Source organism: Tachyglossus aculeatus, chromosome X3 (assembly GCF_015852505.1).
Source record: "Tachyglossus aculeatus isolate mTacAcu1 chromosome X3, mTacAcu1.pri, whole genome shotgun sequence".
NCBI classification, from domain to species: Eukaryota; Metazoa; Chordata; class Mammalia; order Monotremata; family Tachyglossidae; genus Tachyglossus; species Tachyglossus aculeatus.
In genome coordinates, this window is record NC_052099.1 from 5,242,055 (window position 1) to 5,258,086 (window position 16,032).

The 16,032-nt window shown below is 48.9% G+C and overlaps 1 protein-coding gene and 1 non-coding gene across 2 annotated transcripts; both read left to right on the plus strand.

Moving 5' to 3' along the window:
* Positions 1-278: 278 nt before the first annotated feature.
* On the plus strand, positions 279-10,971 carry LOC119948843 (butyrophilin subfamily 1 member A1-like). The gene is made up of 9 exons (XM_038770351.1): positions 279-436; positions 2,321-2,418; positions 3,010-3,357; positions 6,009-6,290; positions 7,440-7,556; positions 8,728-8,760; positions 9,303-9,323; positions 9,630-9,662; positions 10,539-10,971. Exons 2-8 carry the CDS (start codon positions 2,340-2,342, stop codon positions 9,650-9,652), a joined length of 903 nt encoding a protein of 300 aa, XP_038626279.1. The 5' UTR covers positions 279-436; positions 2,321-2,339; the 3' UTR covers positions 9,653-9,662; positions 10,539-10,971.
* Positions 10,972-14,971: 4,000 nt separating this feature from the next.
* Positions 14,972-15,109, plus strand: LOC119949032. Its single transcript, XR_005457129.1, has one exon. It is a non-coding gene; the product is annotated as a small nucleolar RNA SNORA7 (small nucleolar RNA).
* The last annotated feature ends 923 nt before the right edge of the window (positions 15,110-16,032 follow it).

Here is a 16,032-nt window from a genome sequence, read left to right on the forward strand (position 1 = left end):
TGCTTTACCCAGAGGGAGCCTGAAACCACAGGCTCTAAACTGCTACTCTGTAGTGTGCGGCACCAACTGCAGTACAAACTTGGTCTTTCACTTGCTTTACCATTAGATGAATGGGGTTGGGGGGAGAAGGGGAGAGGGGTGAAAATATTTACTCCCTACATTCTTGCACCAGGGTTCACCTCTTCAACTCCCTTTCCCTCCTCCCACGGATCAGTAGACGTTTACAGTTGTGTCATGAACTACAGATTACTGGACTGAAGCTGGAAGCCTATACTTTCACTTTCATTCTTCTAAAATGGTGACGAGAGGAAGGAGGAAGAAAAGACGGCCTGTTTAGATGACTCAGTGTGGTTTATCTGGAGGTCCATCCCATCCTGGGGTCCACCCCTGAGCTGCCCTGGAGCTCTACCCCTCTTCTCAACCCTCCAGGACCGAGGTGGGTGACAAGCAGAGGGGCTGGTGGAAGAGGCCGTGGGGATGACAGAAGGAAGGCAGGCCTGAGCGGGATGAGGAGGGGGAACCAGTGGGAGCCGAAAGCTCGCGGGGGTCTGAATGCAGTGTGAATGGAGCAGATCCAGTTCTGGGGGAGCCTTAAACCGCCTGCAACCCAGAGTGAAGTCCTGGACCAGACTGTGAGTGAGTCAGTGGGTGTTTATGGGGTGAACCTGGGGTTAGAGCCCTCAGCAGCCATGTTAGAAGACAGATGTGGCCCTCAGCACCCTCGTTAGAAGACAGATATGACCCTGAGCAGCCGTCTTAGAAGACAGATGTGGCCCCCGGCTGTTTTTAGCTGAGGGACGGGGACCGACACCACAGGGGAGGGGACCAGCAGGATGATTTTGGAAAGATTCCAATTCCTTTCTGCCAGTCCAGAGGGGCTGAGCCGGAGAGGAAATCTGGGGAGGGGGAAATGAGGGAGGATGAGGGGGACTGTGAGACACTGGGTCCGGCATGAGAGGGGAGTAAGGAGGATAAAGATAGGAGGCATTGCCTGGGCTGGCTGGGTGGAGGTTCTTGGAAGAGAGACCATCTAAGTATTGATCCGCCGCGCTGGGGGATGCGACTGTGAGATCTTTAGAGAGAGTTGGAATATGAGGTCACAGGGTCAGAGTATGCAGGACTTCGGGGTTTAGCCCTCATTCGTTCATTCAATCATATTTACTGAGCACTTACCGTGTGCAGAGCACCGTACTAAGCGCTTGGGAAGTACAAATCGGCAACACAGCCAACAGATCAGCAGCTGATTAAGACTTCCAGTGGATTAAAGGGGAAAAAGAAGCAGCATGGCACAATAGAAAGAGCACGGACCTGGGTTCTAATCCTGCTCTGCCACTTGTCTGGGTCGCTAAGTTGTTGGGAATTCTGCATTTCTGTACCTCCATTCCCTTGATATGGAGTCACAGCCATCTTAACCCTTCGGATTCAGGAGTTAGTAGCGAGAGATCGCTCTCAGTTTCTGTCCTTAGCGAACAACAGATCTCACTCCCCAACCCTCCCTGCCCACTCCTGCTGTTTAGGGTGAATGGGTGAAGAGCTGGTTTAGGAAACAAAGTCTTTCTGAACCCGTATTTCCCATGAATTTCTTCCTTACTGCCAGTGGATGGGGGAAATGCTGATTTCTCAGGAGTAGATTTCCCACCTGCTCAATAATTGTACCCTCCACCTGCACCTCCGACCTTATCCCCTTTCTCTCCTTTTAAGCACTTACTACCACCCTCTCCCCTCCTTTATCAGTCAATGGTATTTATTGAGCGCTTACATGTACAATACAACAGAATTAGCAGAAATGCTCTCTGCACATAATGAGCTTAAGGTCTACCACTGTCTCCAATCTCTCCCGCTTGGATAACTTCTTCCCATCCATGTTCAAATGCACTCCAGTCTCCCCTATTCAAACTAAGCTTCCTCCCTCATCTGTCTGCTCCCATTCCTGTCCAAATTCCTTGAATCAGATTTCTACACCTGAGCTTTAACTTCCTCTCCAACCTCTTCCCTTTCTCCATTTCCATTCAACAGATGGATTGGGGACGGAGGATTGTCACTCGTTTATGTTTTGGGCTCCCCTCTTTAAACTGTAAGCTCCTTATGGAAAGGAAATGTGTGTTTTCATTCCACTGTGCTTTACCAAATGCTTAGTTCAATGCTCAGCACACAGTAGGTGCTTCATATATACCATGGGTTGACTGATTGATTGCAAATTAAGGCATATCGTTAGGGCCAGGCTGATCTTTGATGAAATGGGAGGGTTTGGGGGTGAGGCTGTGTCCCATGGCGCCTCTTTACTGGACTTCAGTCTGTTATCCCAATTTTATCTGCTTAGGCTAGCTCTCCAGGCGGTGATGGCTGTCTCACCATCTTCTCTGCCAATATGGGCCTTGTCCCTCCTCATCCTCTTCCAGATGCCCTCTCAGGGCTCAGGTAAGGAATCTGACCCCTCGTTGCTCCCCAAAACCCTTGATGATGGGGATTTTTTTTTCATGGTATTTGTTAAGCACTTACTAGGTTCCAGGCACTGGGTAGATACAAGCAATGATAGATAGATACAGCAATGGGTAGATACAAGCTAATCAGGTTGGATGCAGTACCTGTCCCATATAGGGGTCAGAGTCTTAATCCCCGTTTTACAGATGAAAAAACTGAGGCACGGAGAAGTGAAGAGACTTGCCAAAGGTGGCACAGCAGAGACATGGCAGAGCCTGGACTAGAACCCAGGTCCTTATAACTCCCAGGGCTGTGCTCTACCCACTAGACAATGCTACTTCTCTGAAGTGAGAACATCAGGTTTACTGGATCTGTACTGAACCTTCCATTTAGTTTATTGGCTTAGATGACAGAACTCACCTGCAACCTGAGAGAAGGGAGACCGAACAGTCTTCTCATCTGAACCCTGAAGAGCTCGTGGCCTTCCCCAGGCACTGAGGCAGGCTGGAATGACTAGCGGGACTTGTTCTTCAGCTGGGTAGGTGGGCATCACTGATGGTCTGTAATTTTTTGTTGTGTATTGTGCAGCAAAGTTCACCGTGAAAGGACCGGATGAGCCTGTGGTTGCTATGCTGGGGGCGGAAGTTGAGTTACCCTGTCACCTGGACCCCCAGATGAAGGCTGAGCACATGGAAGTGAGATGGTACCGGGATGATGTCTCCAACGTGGTTCATCTCTATCGGGAGGGGAAGGATCTGGATGAGGAACAAATTCCGGAATATGCAGGAAGAACAGAGCTACTGAAAGAGGGCCTAACCGATGGAACGGTGACTTTAAGACTCCATAACGTCTTGATCTTGGATGACGGGAATTATGTTTGTTACGTTCAAGATGGTGAATTCTATGAACAAGCTATAATTCACCTAAGTGTAACAGGTGAGGTACTCGTCAGATATTTTGGCATTTTCTCAGGGCAAGGCTTGAGGTTGGGCGTCTCAAGAGATCATTCAACACTGCACGTTACCCAGCACTGCCCATCCTGACATTTGTTGGTTCCAGTCAATTCAGTCGAATGAGGTTTTGGTCCTAGATTTAATTGGATCCTCAGTCCTATTCTTGAGTTGGTCCGACATGCAGGGAAAATTCCCCACCCCACCCAGCCTCTCACCCAGCCACAGACTCTCTCTAGGCCCTTGGTCTTATTCTTACATCCCTGTCCTTCTCCATCAGCCAGCCTCTTTCCCTCAAGGGCTTGCTGTTCCCCTGGCTACCTCTGCCCCCTTTATTCCATCAGCTCCCTGTAAGGCAGGCTAGGTCATAGCATCTTTGCCAGAGCTCTTTACCTCTGGGACATGACAAGAGGTAACAAGCAGCAAGCCTGGAGGGTATCAGGTCACTCGTCCACTCCCTCGCAGATCCCTGGTCACTAAATCCAACTATCCGGACTACCCGGGGCTACTTTGGGGCATCCATGTTGCTTTCAGCCGGCCTTCAGGACTGGTCCGTGCTGAAAGTCCCAAATGGGTTGGGGCAGTGTTCACAGACCTGATCCCTTAAGGAGATTCTCACCCTTGACATTTTCAGGATGACCAGGGTCTTCCAAATCCTCTGGAGCCTGGAGTCATCTCTGCTTCTCAGGCCACGTCCTCCCTGTCAAAGGGCAGCTTGGACTCCTGGAAAGAGCATCGGATGAGAGTTAGGAGACCAGGCTTCTAGTCCCAGCTCTGCCACTGGTCTGCTTTATGAAATTGGGCCAGTAATTTAACCACTCTGAGCCTCTGTTTCCTCTTCTGTAAAATGGAGTTAAGACATCTGTACTCTGTCCCTCTTGGACTGTGCCACCCTGTGGAACAGGGACTACGATTATTGGTGTAATTAACTTATACCTAACATAGTTCTTGGTACATCAATCAATTGCATTTTTGAGTGCAAACTGTTTTCAGGGCACTGTACTAAACATTTGGGAGGGTACAATACACCAGAATTGGTAGACATGATCCTTGCCCTCAAGGATCTTTGAGTCAAGGTGGGGGGAAACAGACATGGAGATAAGTTACAGACAGCAGGATATAACAGGACATGGACATTAAGTGCCGTGGAGCTGCGGGGGGAGGGGAGAAGTGAGTTTCAAAGTGCTTATGGGGTCATGGCTCCGACTGCAAAGGTGATACAGAAGCGGGCAATGAATAGGGTGGAGAAATGAGGGGTTAGTCAGGGAAGGCTTCTTGGAGAAGATATGATTTTAGTAGCATTTTGAAAATGGGGAGAATGGTAGTCTGTTGAATATGAAGGGAGAAGGAATTCCAGGCCCAAGAGAAAATGTGGGCAAGGGGTTGGTGGTGGGATAGATGAGATTGAAGTATGGCAGGTTGCCATTAGAGGAGCAAAGCTTGCAGGCTGGGTTTTAATAGGCGATCAGTGAGGTAAAGATAGAAGGTGAGGAGCTGACTGAGTGATTTAAAGCCTACTGTAAGGAGTTTCTGTTTGATAAAGAGGCGGATGGCATCCACTGGAGGTTCTTGAGGACTGGGGAAATAGGGACTGAACAGTTTTCAGCAAAAAGATCTGGGCAGCAGAGTAAAGTATAGGCTGGCAAGGGGGGAAGACAGGAGGCCGCGAGGTCAGCGAGGAGGCCGATGCAGTAATCAACGTGGGCAGTGATAAGTGTGTGAGTCAGCATAGTAGCAGTTTGGCTAGAGAGGAATGGGCCAGTTCTAGGGATGCTGTGAAGGTGGGACTGGCAGGATTCTGTGATAGCTTGAATGTGTGGGTTGAATGAGATTGATAAGTCAAGGAAAATACCAAGGTTACAGGCTTGTGATATAGGGAGGATGGTACGCTGTCTACAGCGATAGGAAAGTCAGGGAGGACAGGGTTTGGGTGGGGAGATGAGGAGGTCTGTTTTGAATATGATAAGTGTGAGCTGTTGCTACAATTTTGCAATGTTGGGATAGTTACGGGGTGGAGGGAGCTCGGGTGGGAAGACACCGAGTTCTGTTGTGGACACGAGTGAAGTATCAATAGGACATCCAGGTAAAGATGTTCTTGAAGGCAGGAACAAATGCAAGATTGCAGGGAAGGAGAGAGGTCAGGGCTGGAGGGGTAGATTTGGGAATCATCCACATAGATATGGTAGTTGAAACAGTGGGAGCCAATGAGTTCTCCAAGAGAGCCGTTGCAGATGGAGAATAGACTGGGACCCAGAACTGAGCCGTGAGGGTCTCCCACACTTAGAGGGTGGGAGGCAGAGGAGGATCCGGTGAAAGAGACTGAGAAGGAGTGGCCAGAGAGACAGAAGGAGAACCAGGAGAGGACCATGTTAGTGAAGCCAAGGTTGCATAATGTTTCCAGCGTAAGGAGGTGGTCCATAGTGCTGCAGGCAGCTGAGTGGTCTAGAAGGATTAGGAAGGAGCAGAGGATGTTGGATTTGGCAAAAAGGCGGTCACTGGTGACCTAGAATCTGCTACATAGTAATTAAAAATATTAACGTCATTATCTCAACAACCACTCTCTCTGACCTAGGTCGTGTGAAGGATTTGACCCCAGGCCAAACCAAGTACTCAGATTGTTTTCTCACTGTTTTGCAGCCCTGGGCTCTCAACTTCAGATCCGCATGGCCGGGCAGGAGGGCGACGGGATCCGGCTGGTGTGCAGCTCCTCTGGTTGGTTCCCCGAGCCCCGGCTGCGGTGGACGGACCACCGAGGACAGGAGCGTCCCTTGATGGCGGAGTCACAGTCTCGGGACCGAGCCGGCCTGTTCCGAACGGAAGGGTCTCTGCTGGTCACAGACAGATCCACATCCACCGTCTTCTGCTCTGTCTGGAATCCCGTCCTTGACCAGGGGAAGGTGACAGAGGTTTCCATAGCAGGTTAGTTGTCCTTTAATTGATCAGTCAATCAATTCAATCAGTGGTATTTCTAGAACACTTACTATGTGCAGAGCACTGTACAAGGAGACAGGTGTCAAAATCGTCAGAACAGATAGAATTATAGCTATATGTACACAATTAACAAAATGAATAGAATAGTAATTATGTACAAGTAAAATAAATAGAGTACTAAATCTGTACAAATATATACAAGTGCTGTGGGGAGGGGAAGGAGATAAGGTGGGGGGGGAACAGTCAGTGCAGAGTGCCCCCCCCCCCCGCCCCCACACCTCTCACCCACCATCCTCCATGGGGACAGTGTCAATGATGGCTGAGTAGCTTCACCTCGCCCCCTCCGATCCCCTCGCCCCCTCCTACCTCACCTCCCTTCTCTCCTTCTCCAGCCCAGCCCGCATCCTCCACTCCTCTGCCGCTAATCTCCTCCCCGTGCCTCGTTCTCGCCCGTCCCGCCATCGACCCCCGGCCCACATCCTCCCCCGGCCTGGAATGCCCTCCCTCCGCACATCTGCCAAGCTAGCTCTCTTCCTCCCTTCAAAGCCCTACTGAGAGCTCACCTCCTCCAGGAGGCCTTCCCAGATTGAACCCCCTCCTTCCTCTCCCCTTCCTCCCCATCCCCCACCGCCTTACCTCCTTCCGCTCCCCACAGCACCTGTATATATGTATATATGTTTGTACATATTTATTACTCTATTTATTTTACTTGTACATGCTTATTCTATTTATTTTATTTGGTTTATATGTTTTGTTTTGCTGTCTGTCTCCCCCTTCTAGACTGTGAGCCCGCTGTTGGGTAGGGACCGTCTCTATAGGTTGCCAACTTGTACTTCCCAAGAGCTTAGTACAGTGCTCTGCACACAGTAAGCGCCCAATAAATACGACTGAATGAATGAATGACTTTCTGAAGACAGCCGCTGAGAGTCTCCTCAGAGAATGAAGGACAGGTTGGGGTGGGAATGAGGGGGAAAGATGTGGGAATGAGGGAGAAAGATGTGGGAATGAGGGGAAAAGATGTTTCTCCCAATGCTGGTCCCCTAACCTTAGCCTGAACCCCAGCTCAGCTTTAGATGGAGAATGGATTCCTTCTCGATGGTTCAGCTCTGGATCCCTAACCGCACCTGCCCATTTCAGAGTCCTTTTTCCCGAGGGTTTCTCCGGTGCTGGTGGCTCTGGCTGTGATCCTTTCTCTTCTGGGCCTTCTTCTCATTGGAACCACCTACATCATCTGGGTCCAACGCCGGGAAAAAAGTAAGAAATTAAGGGAAATGGGTAGGCGAGTATTGAGGCCACGCAAGGGTGGGGATTGTGATTGCTGCAACACAAAAGGCCTGTTTGGGGTGAAGAGGGAGCATGACCGCCCATCCTCAGAAGGTTCAAAGGTCACAGTATCAGCCATTGTGTTTTCACCTTTTATAAGATTGAAACTTCCTTCTAGTTAAAGGCGAGGCAGCTTCCACTCTAGATCAACCTCACACGTCAAGGAGATCCGTTAGAAGTTCACAGAGTAAAAGAAAACCCATCCCTTCTCCGAAAAACGAGAATGTACCACACCCCGTTCTTAGTCTTCCCTGTATCAAAGCTCCACAGACACATCCACACGGAGAAGAACCATGAGGCTGCAGAGATGAGGCTGAACTGTTAACTGCTTCTCCCCTTTACCTTGTCTTCAGAACTGCTTTCGGTAGAAAATAATATTAATCATAACAATAATAACGGCTATTATTATTATGGTATTTGTTAAGAGCTTACTACGAGCCAAGCACCGTTCTAAACTGCCTAAGTAGATACAAGATAATCAGTTTGGACATAGTCCCCGTCATGTATGGGGCTCACAATCTAGATAATGAACTCATTATTTCCCTACAGAGAAAGGCAGGTGATTTCAACTCTGCAAGAATATTGGTGGACAAGGAGACTGGAAGTAACCCCCCAAACATACATGCACATGCACACACATCTCCACATCTCCACTGTATTCTAAAGAATGAGCCTTGTTCCCTGCAGTCCTGAGGATCTGAACTCCTATGTCCTTGTAAATTAATGGGAGAATTGATTTGAGAGAAAGGCTTTGTGGGGCAGAAGATGGAGAACGTTAATCATTTCTGCTAGGTGCATCAGGGAGGTGGTTTAGGCAGGGCCCGCAGGAAGTTTTCCAATTTTCCAACGTGAGTCCCACCAATCACTTGCAAACACTCACACGGAGACTGGATCACATCTGACAGGCTGGAATCTCTTCCTTTTGGCAAACCCCTTGCAGAGAAAGAAAGGTCAAACAATGGTCAGGCCGGGAAGAGAAATGTTTGGAGTTCTGTTATTTATTCAGCAGAGAGCAATGGGAATGTACCTACTATGTGTGTTGTTCATGTTGCCCTTGTGGATTAGGATAGAAATGAACAAGAGTTCTTAATTTCTCTTCTAGATAAACTAGTTTCAGAACACAGAGAACAAACAGGTAACTCTCAGGGGTGGTGGGGCAGGGAAATGGGGATGTGCGTGCTAGTAATAGTCCTTTTCCTTCAGAATATCTCCCCGTTACCCCCAGCAGCTGCATCCCTGGCTACCCTGAGATGGGAAAGAGCTCAGCTAGTGCTAAGCACTTAGTACAGTGCTCTGCACACAGTAAGCGCTCAATAAATACGATTGATGATGCTCGGGGCCAGGATGATGTCACTGGAGAGCCTGGGATACTGGGCAGCTTCATTGTGCCACTCTCAGAGAAACATGAGCCCCAGCTTTGGCTCACCCTGATCTCTGGCAGAGGATCAATCAATCAATCAATCAATCGTATTTATTGAGCGCTTACTATGTGCAGAGCACTGTACTAAGCGCTTGGGAAGTACAAATTGGCAACACATAGAGACAGTCCCTACCCAACAGTGGGCTCACAGTCTAAAAGGGGGGATATGGCTCTGGGGTTGGAGACAGGCTGGACCGGGTGAGCCCCGAGGATATGCCCCACATTCACTTCTGCCTTTGTGTCTGTTTGTGTTTCAGATTACCTAAAAGGAAGGCTCGGTAAGTTCCATCCTTCTTTAGAGAACAGATTGTCCTGGTGAAATCTCTCCTCAGAGTTTATTCCACGTGAGGAGTGAGTGCTCTGCGCACTGGCCAAGTGCTTAGTACAGTGCTCTGCACATAGTAAGCGCTCAATAAATACGATTGAAGACTGGATGGGATGAACAATTGTTATTGCTAATGATTGGCTGAAGGGCAGTTCATCCATCCCAAATAAGAATTTCTTCTGTATCTGACATACTGAGCCGGCCCTCTACCACCCAAGGCCCAGAGCCTAATACCTTTCCTTGTTCCTTGTCATTGCAGATCGCTTTTACCTGTCATACTGATTATAAATGGGTGAGTTTCCCCAGTTCCAAGTGCCCGTGTCCAGCCATGTTCCTATCTCCCCTTTTCTCCCATTGTTGGTTGTGTCCCAGGCGACCCCAGGGGAAGGACCTGAAATCCCCCTTTCCTGGACCCTCCTGACTTAATCAATCAATCAATCAATCAATCAATCGTATTTATTGAGCGCTTACTATGTGCAGAGCACTGTACTAAGCGCTTGGGAAGTACAAATTGGCAACACATAGAGACAGTCCCTACCCAACAGTGGGCTCACAGTCTAAAAAGACTTAAGCTCTGAAACCCTGTTCGCCCGCTTCCATGCCCTGAAGATCTCTCCGGTGAACTCCGATTTCCCAAGGGGGCTGATGTCCAGGGGAATCTGTCCTGGGCCCTGGTTCACCTGGGAGAGGGGGGGAAGTGGGCAGAGTTGGCTGGGGGCTGAGGCTCTCCTGATTGCATCGAAGCAGCAGTCTCCCCCTTCTAGACTGTGAGCCCGCTGTTGGGTAGGGACTGTCTCTATATGTTGCCGACTTGTACTTCCCAAGCGCTTAGTGCAGTGCTCTGCACACAGTAAGCGCTCAATAAATACTATTGATTGATCGATTGATCATGGGGGCTGCTGTCTATGGCTGTGAGGGCTTCTTAAATGTGCATGAGATTTGGGGGAGGGAAGACTCGGGGAAACATGGGAGTGACTGGTACCAAGTCACCAATCAGTTGGGAACTTTTGCAGACCTGCCTTCCTGGGGTAGAGGTGTCAACAGTGGGCCCTGACTAATTCCCGTTGTTGTCCTTATGTGACCAACCAGAGAGTGGCAGGTGGAGGCTGGATGACCAGCCATAGCCCCTTGTACCCATCCTGGGACTGTCCTGTATCTCTCCCTACAGAAGATGCAACTCTGGATTCGGACAAGACCCATCACACAACGCACCGGGCGAAGAGGAGCAGGGTCGGCATCCCCTTCGCCCTCGTCACATGGGATCACATCCGGCCTCATCCCTTCTCCTCCTGCCTAGGGTCAGTGGGGCTGGACCGGTCTCCACGGAGTTAAGGGTAACGGCTGCCGTGATCACCTGGAGTTCTGCCAGAGACCTGTCCAGACCCCAGTGAGGTCAGCCCGCGGAGTCAAGACGATCCAACTACTGCTTGGGTGCCAGGCCCTGGATGGGATGGGGTGCTGCGGAGTTGGAAGGGGGAAACACACACTCAAGTAGCACAGTGCAGAAGCTTTGATAATACCAATCCTAATGATGGTATTGGTTCAGCACTTACTATGTGCAAAGCACTGTTCTAAGCGCCGTCACAGGGCAGACAAGTGGCGGAGACAGGATTCGAACCCGTGACCTCAGACTCCCAAGCCCGTACTCTTTCCACCGAGCCACGCTGCTTCTCTGATCCGCTTCTTTGATCTTTCCCAGGGCTTTATGATCAATGAAAGGTAGCACCGTCTTGGTGGAAAGAGCACTGGATCATGAGCCAGGAGAGAGGAGTTCTAATTCTGGCTCTGCCATTTGCCCGCAGTGTGACCTTGGGCTAGTCACCTCCGTATGCCTCAGTTTGCTCATGTCTAAAATGGGGATTCAATACCTGCCTCCCTCCCTCTTAGACTGTGAGTCCCATGTGGGACAGGGACTGTGCATTATCTGATTATGTCACACCTACCCCAGTGCTTACTGTAATAATAACAAGAATAATAACAATAATGACATTTCTCAAGCACTGTCCTAAGTGCTGGGGTAGATACAAGCTAAACAGGCTGGACACAGCCCTTTCCCACATGGGGCTGACAGTCTTGATCCCCATTTTACAGATGAGGTAACTGAGGCACAGAGAAGTTAAGTGACTTGCCCAAGGTCACACAGCAGGCAAATGGCAGAGCCGAGATTGGAACCCAGGTCTTTCTGACCTATTCACTAGGTCATGCTGCTTCCACATAACTGGCAATAAATAAAAGTCTTCATTGGAAGGTGTAAAGTGTAAAACCAATGAGTCATGTCCTTTTTACTTTTCCTGCGGCCCTGGAGTGGGAGGGCTTGGAGGTGCATGGAGCGCTGTAGGGATGGGGACGGGAGAGGTTCGAGTATGGGCTCCTTGGACTGAGGCCCAAGGTCTGGAGGCACCAGAGGAGAAAGGAGACAAACCCAAGACCACAAGTGCATTAATGCACAACGAGGTTGGAAAACTGAGCCTGGACTCTCCCATTTCCCTCCAACTTCTTCCTCATCCAGGATGGAAACATCCTTCTTCGGGTCTCCTGCTGACTCGCAGGAGAAACAATAAACAAACCCTCCAGATTCCTGAAGGAAGAGGAGGAGCAGAGGATGGGGAAGCAATAAACAAAACCTCCAGATTCCTGAAGGAAGAGGAGGAGCAGAGGATGGGGAGGAGATTAGAGGTGTGGGGTGGAAGCAGGGGTGGGGACAGTCAGAGCTGTGTGCTATGGAGAAAGGATTCTAGACTCCCAAGGTCTCTACATTCCCATCCTCTGATCAATCTTCTTCCAGCCCGGAACAGCTTCCACTTCCCTCCCAAACTGCTCCCTCCCCTCACACAGGACTCTCCTCAATTAAGGAATCTATACTACTTAGTGAGTGCTTGCTATGTATGCAGAACATTAAACACATGAGAGTACACAGAATTAAAGACCCAAATGGTATTCTCTGCTCCCGAGGATCTTACGAATTGGAGAAACAGGCACACACACCAATAATCTACGAATATGAGGTACAAGAAGAAGAGCATAGATGCCATAGGTAAGATGATCCACGAAAATATGAATATGTAAATAAATACATGGAGGTTGAAAATTGTTATATACAGAATTGCAAAAGGTTAATTCTTGTGATGACATAATCTGGGGAGGCAGACGTGAATCAGGGAATTCATCTGGGGAAAGGTGGGATGGATTGGAAGATGGGAGAGGGGCAGCCTCCTGGATTCAAGGAGGGGAAGAGTTTCAGGCAAATCAAGGGGTGTGAGGAGGAAGCTGGGGACGGGAGAGTTAAGAACAAGATGTGGTGGTAATAAGGTGAGTATGAGAGGAAGCAGGGAGTGTAAGCTGGGATGTAGTGGAAGAATAATAATAATGGCATTTATTAAGTGCTTACTATGTGCAAAGCACTGTTTTAAGTGCTGGGGAGGTTACAAAGTGATCCGGTTGTATCACGGGGGGGCTCACAGTCTTAATCCCCATTATACAGATGAGGGAACTGAGGCCCAGAGAAGTGAAGTGACTTACCCAAAGTCACATAGCTGACAATTGGCAGAGCTGGGATTTGAACCCATGACTTCTGATTCCAAAGCCCACGCTCTTTCCACTGAGCCACGCTGCTTCATAGGGGACCCGCTAGGTCATGCTGCTTTCACATAACTGGCAATAAATAAACGTCTTCATTGGAAGGTGTAAAATGTAAAACCAATGAATCGTGAGTCGTGAGGTACGAGTCGTGCCCTTTATATTTTTCCCGCGGCCCTGGAGTGGGAGGGCCTCGTGGTGCATGGAGCGCTGTAGGGATGGGGACAGGAGAGGCTCAAGTATGGGCTCCTTGGACTGAGGTCCAGGGTCTGGTGGCACCAGAGGAGAAAGGAGACAAATCCAAGTCCACAAGTGCATTAATGCACATCAAGGTTGGAAAACTGAGCCTGGACTCTCCCATTTCCCTCCAACTTCTAAGGGAAAAGGGATCTGGGAATGAACCTGGAAGCCAGTGGTCAGGAGTATTTTGTTGTGGGCAGGGAATGTGCAATCACCCTAAAATCTATGGTTTCCTCTCCATCCAAACTGCTACCACATTAACCCAAGCACTTATCCTATTCCACCTTGATGACAGCATCAGCCTCCTTGCTGACCTCCCTGCCTCTTGTCTCTCTCCACTCCAGCCCATAGAGAAGCAGCGTGGCTCAGTGGAAAGAGCCCGGGCTTTGGAGTCAGAGGTCATGGGTTCGAATCCTGACTCCACCACATGTCTGCTGTGTGATCTTGGGCAAGTCACTTAACTTCTCTGGGCCTGTTACCTCATCTGTAAAATGGGGATTAAGACTGTGAGCTCCCCCGTGGGACAACTTGATCACCTTGTACACCCCCCCAGCACTTAGAACAGTGCTTTGCACATAGTAAGCGCTTAACAAATGCCAATTATTATTATTATTATTACTTCACTCTGCTGCCCAGAAGTAGTTTTCTACAAAACCGTTCAGTGCATGCTTCCCCACTCCTCAATAACCTCCAGTGGCTGCCCATCCATCTCCGCATCAAACAGAAACTCCTTACCATCAGTTTTAAAGCATTCAATCTCCTTGTCCGCTCCTACAACAACGCAACCCGCTCACTTGGCATCTCTAATCCCAATCCGCTCACTGAATCTCCATCTCTCCTCTCTCGCCTCCAACTTCTTGACCATGTCCCGTCGCTGGCCTGGAATCCCCTCCCTCTTCTTAGCCACCAGACCTTTAAAAGTACATCATCATCATCATCATCAATCGTATTTATTGAGCGCTTACTATGTGCAGAGCACTGTACTAAGCGCTTGGGAAGTACAAATTGGCAACATATAGAGACAGTCCCTACCCAACAGTGGGCTCACAGTCTAAAAGGGGGGAGACAGAGAACAAAACCAAACATACTAACAAAATAAAATAAATAGAATAGATATGTACAAATAAAATAAATAAATAAATAGAATAAATAAATAAATAAGTAAATAGATAAATAATAAATAAATCTCCTCCGAGAGGCCTTCACCGACTAAGCCCTCATTTCCTCTTCTCTCACTCCCTTTTGTGGTATCTTTGAATTTGGATTTGCATCCTTTACTCACCCTTCCCTCAGCCCCACGGCACTTATGTATACATTTGTAATTTATCTATGTTAATGTCTCTCTCCCCCTTAACCCTGTAAGGTGGTTGGGAGGAGAGAACTCCAATCAATCAATCCCTTAAGTGCAGGTCATAAAAGGAGGAATTCCCAGTAAGTGCAGGACAAGGCCTTATCATGGCTGGAGAGACTGAAAGTCTGATCCTTCCCCCTTCTAGATTGTGAGCCCGCTGTTGGGTAGGGACTGTCTCTATGTGTTGCCGACTTGTACTTCCCAAGCGCTTAGTACAGTGCTCTGCACACAGTAAGCGCTCAATAAATATAATTGATTGATTGATTGATTGATTGGGAGGAGGCCTTCCCAAACTGAGCGCCCGCAGTGCCCACGCTAAAGCTCCTCCCAGCCCCTCCCTGACAATGCACTCTGCCCTCTCCCCTGTCCCACACCAGAGCCACAGGAGGAAAAGACTCATGGACCTTACATTTTATTCTTTTTAATGCAGAATTCCCCTCTCAGGATCACACCTGGAGAGTTTCCAGTACTCTGCCAGTCTTGGCTATGGGAGGGAGAGTCAAGCAGAAGCATAACCATTCCGTTCCCAGCTTGGACAGTGGCTAGTGAGTGGAAAGCAATCTGCTACAAGTCAAAACTCACCTGTGCGGGCCGCAGCGGCAAGGAAGAGGGTTGAGGGTGGAGACTCAACCTATCTATGTGGAAGAAGACAATGATAAACCACTTCCATATTTTTACCAAGAAAACTCTTTGGATACACTACCAGAACGACTGCAGATGGAGATGGGGCTTTCTGGGAGAGATGTGTCCATGAAGTTGTTATGGGTCTCGTGGCTCAGTGGAAAGAGCCCGGGCTTTGGAGTCAGAGGTCATGGGTTCAAGTCTGTCGATGTCTCTGGGCTTCGGTCTACTCACCTGTAAAACGGGGATTTGATGCCCACCTACTTAGACCGTAAGCCCCAAGTGGGACAGGAACCCTGTCTGACCTGATTATTTTAGAACAGCGCTCGGCATATAGTAAGCACTTAGCCCGGCCTATTAGCTGCAGAGGGGCTTCCTTTTCTCAACAGGCCCGGGCAGCGTTAGTTTTCCCCCCATCTTACCTCCTTCCCTTCCCCACAGCACCTGTATATATGTATATATGGTTGCACATATTTATTACTCTATTTATTTATTTATTTATTTTACTTGTACATTTCTATCCTATTTATTTTATTTTGTTGGTATGTTTGGTTTTGTTCTCTGTCTCCCCCTTTTAGACTGTGAGCCCACTGTTGGGTAGGGACTGTCTCTATGTGTTGCCAGTTTGTACTTCCCAAGCGCTTAGTACAGTGCTCTGCACATAGTAAGCGCTCAATAAATACGATTGATTGATTGATTGATTGATTCAAATCCCGGCTCCGCCAATTGCCAACTGTGTGACTTTGGGCAAGTCACTTCAGTTCTCTGGGCCTTAGTTACCTCATCTGTAAAATGGGGATTAAGACTGTGAGCCCCCCCGTGGGACAACCCGATCACCTTGTAACCTCCCCAGCGCTTAGAACAGTGCTTTGCA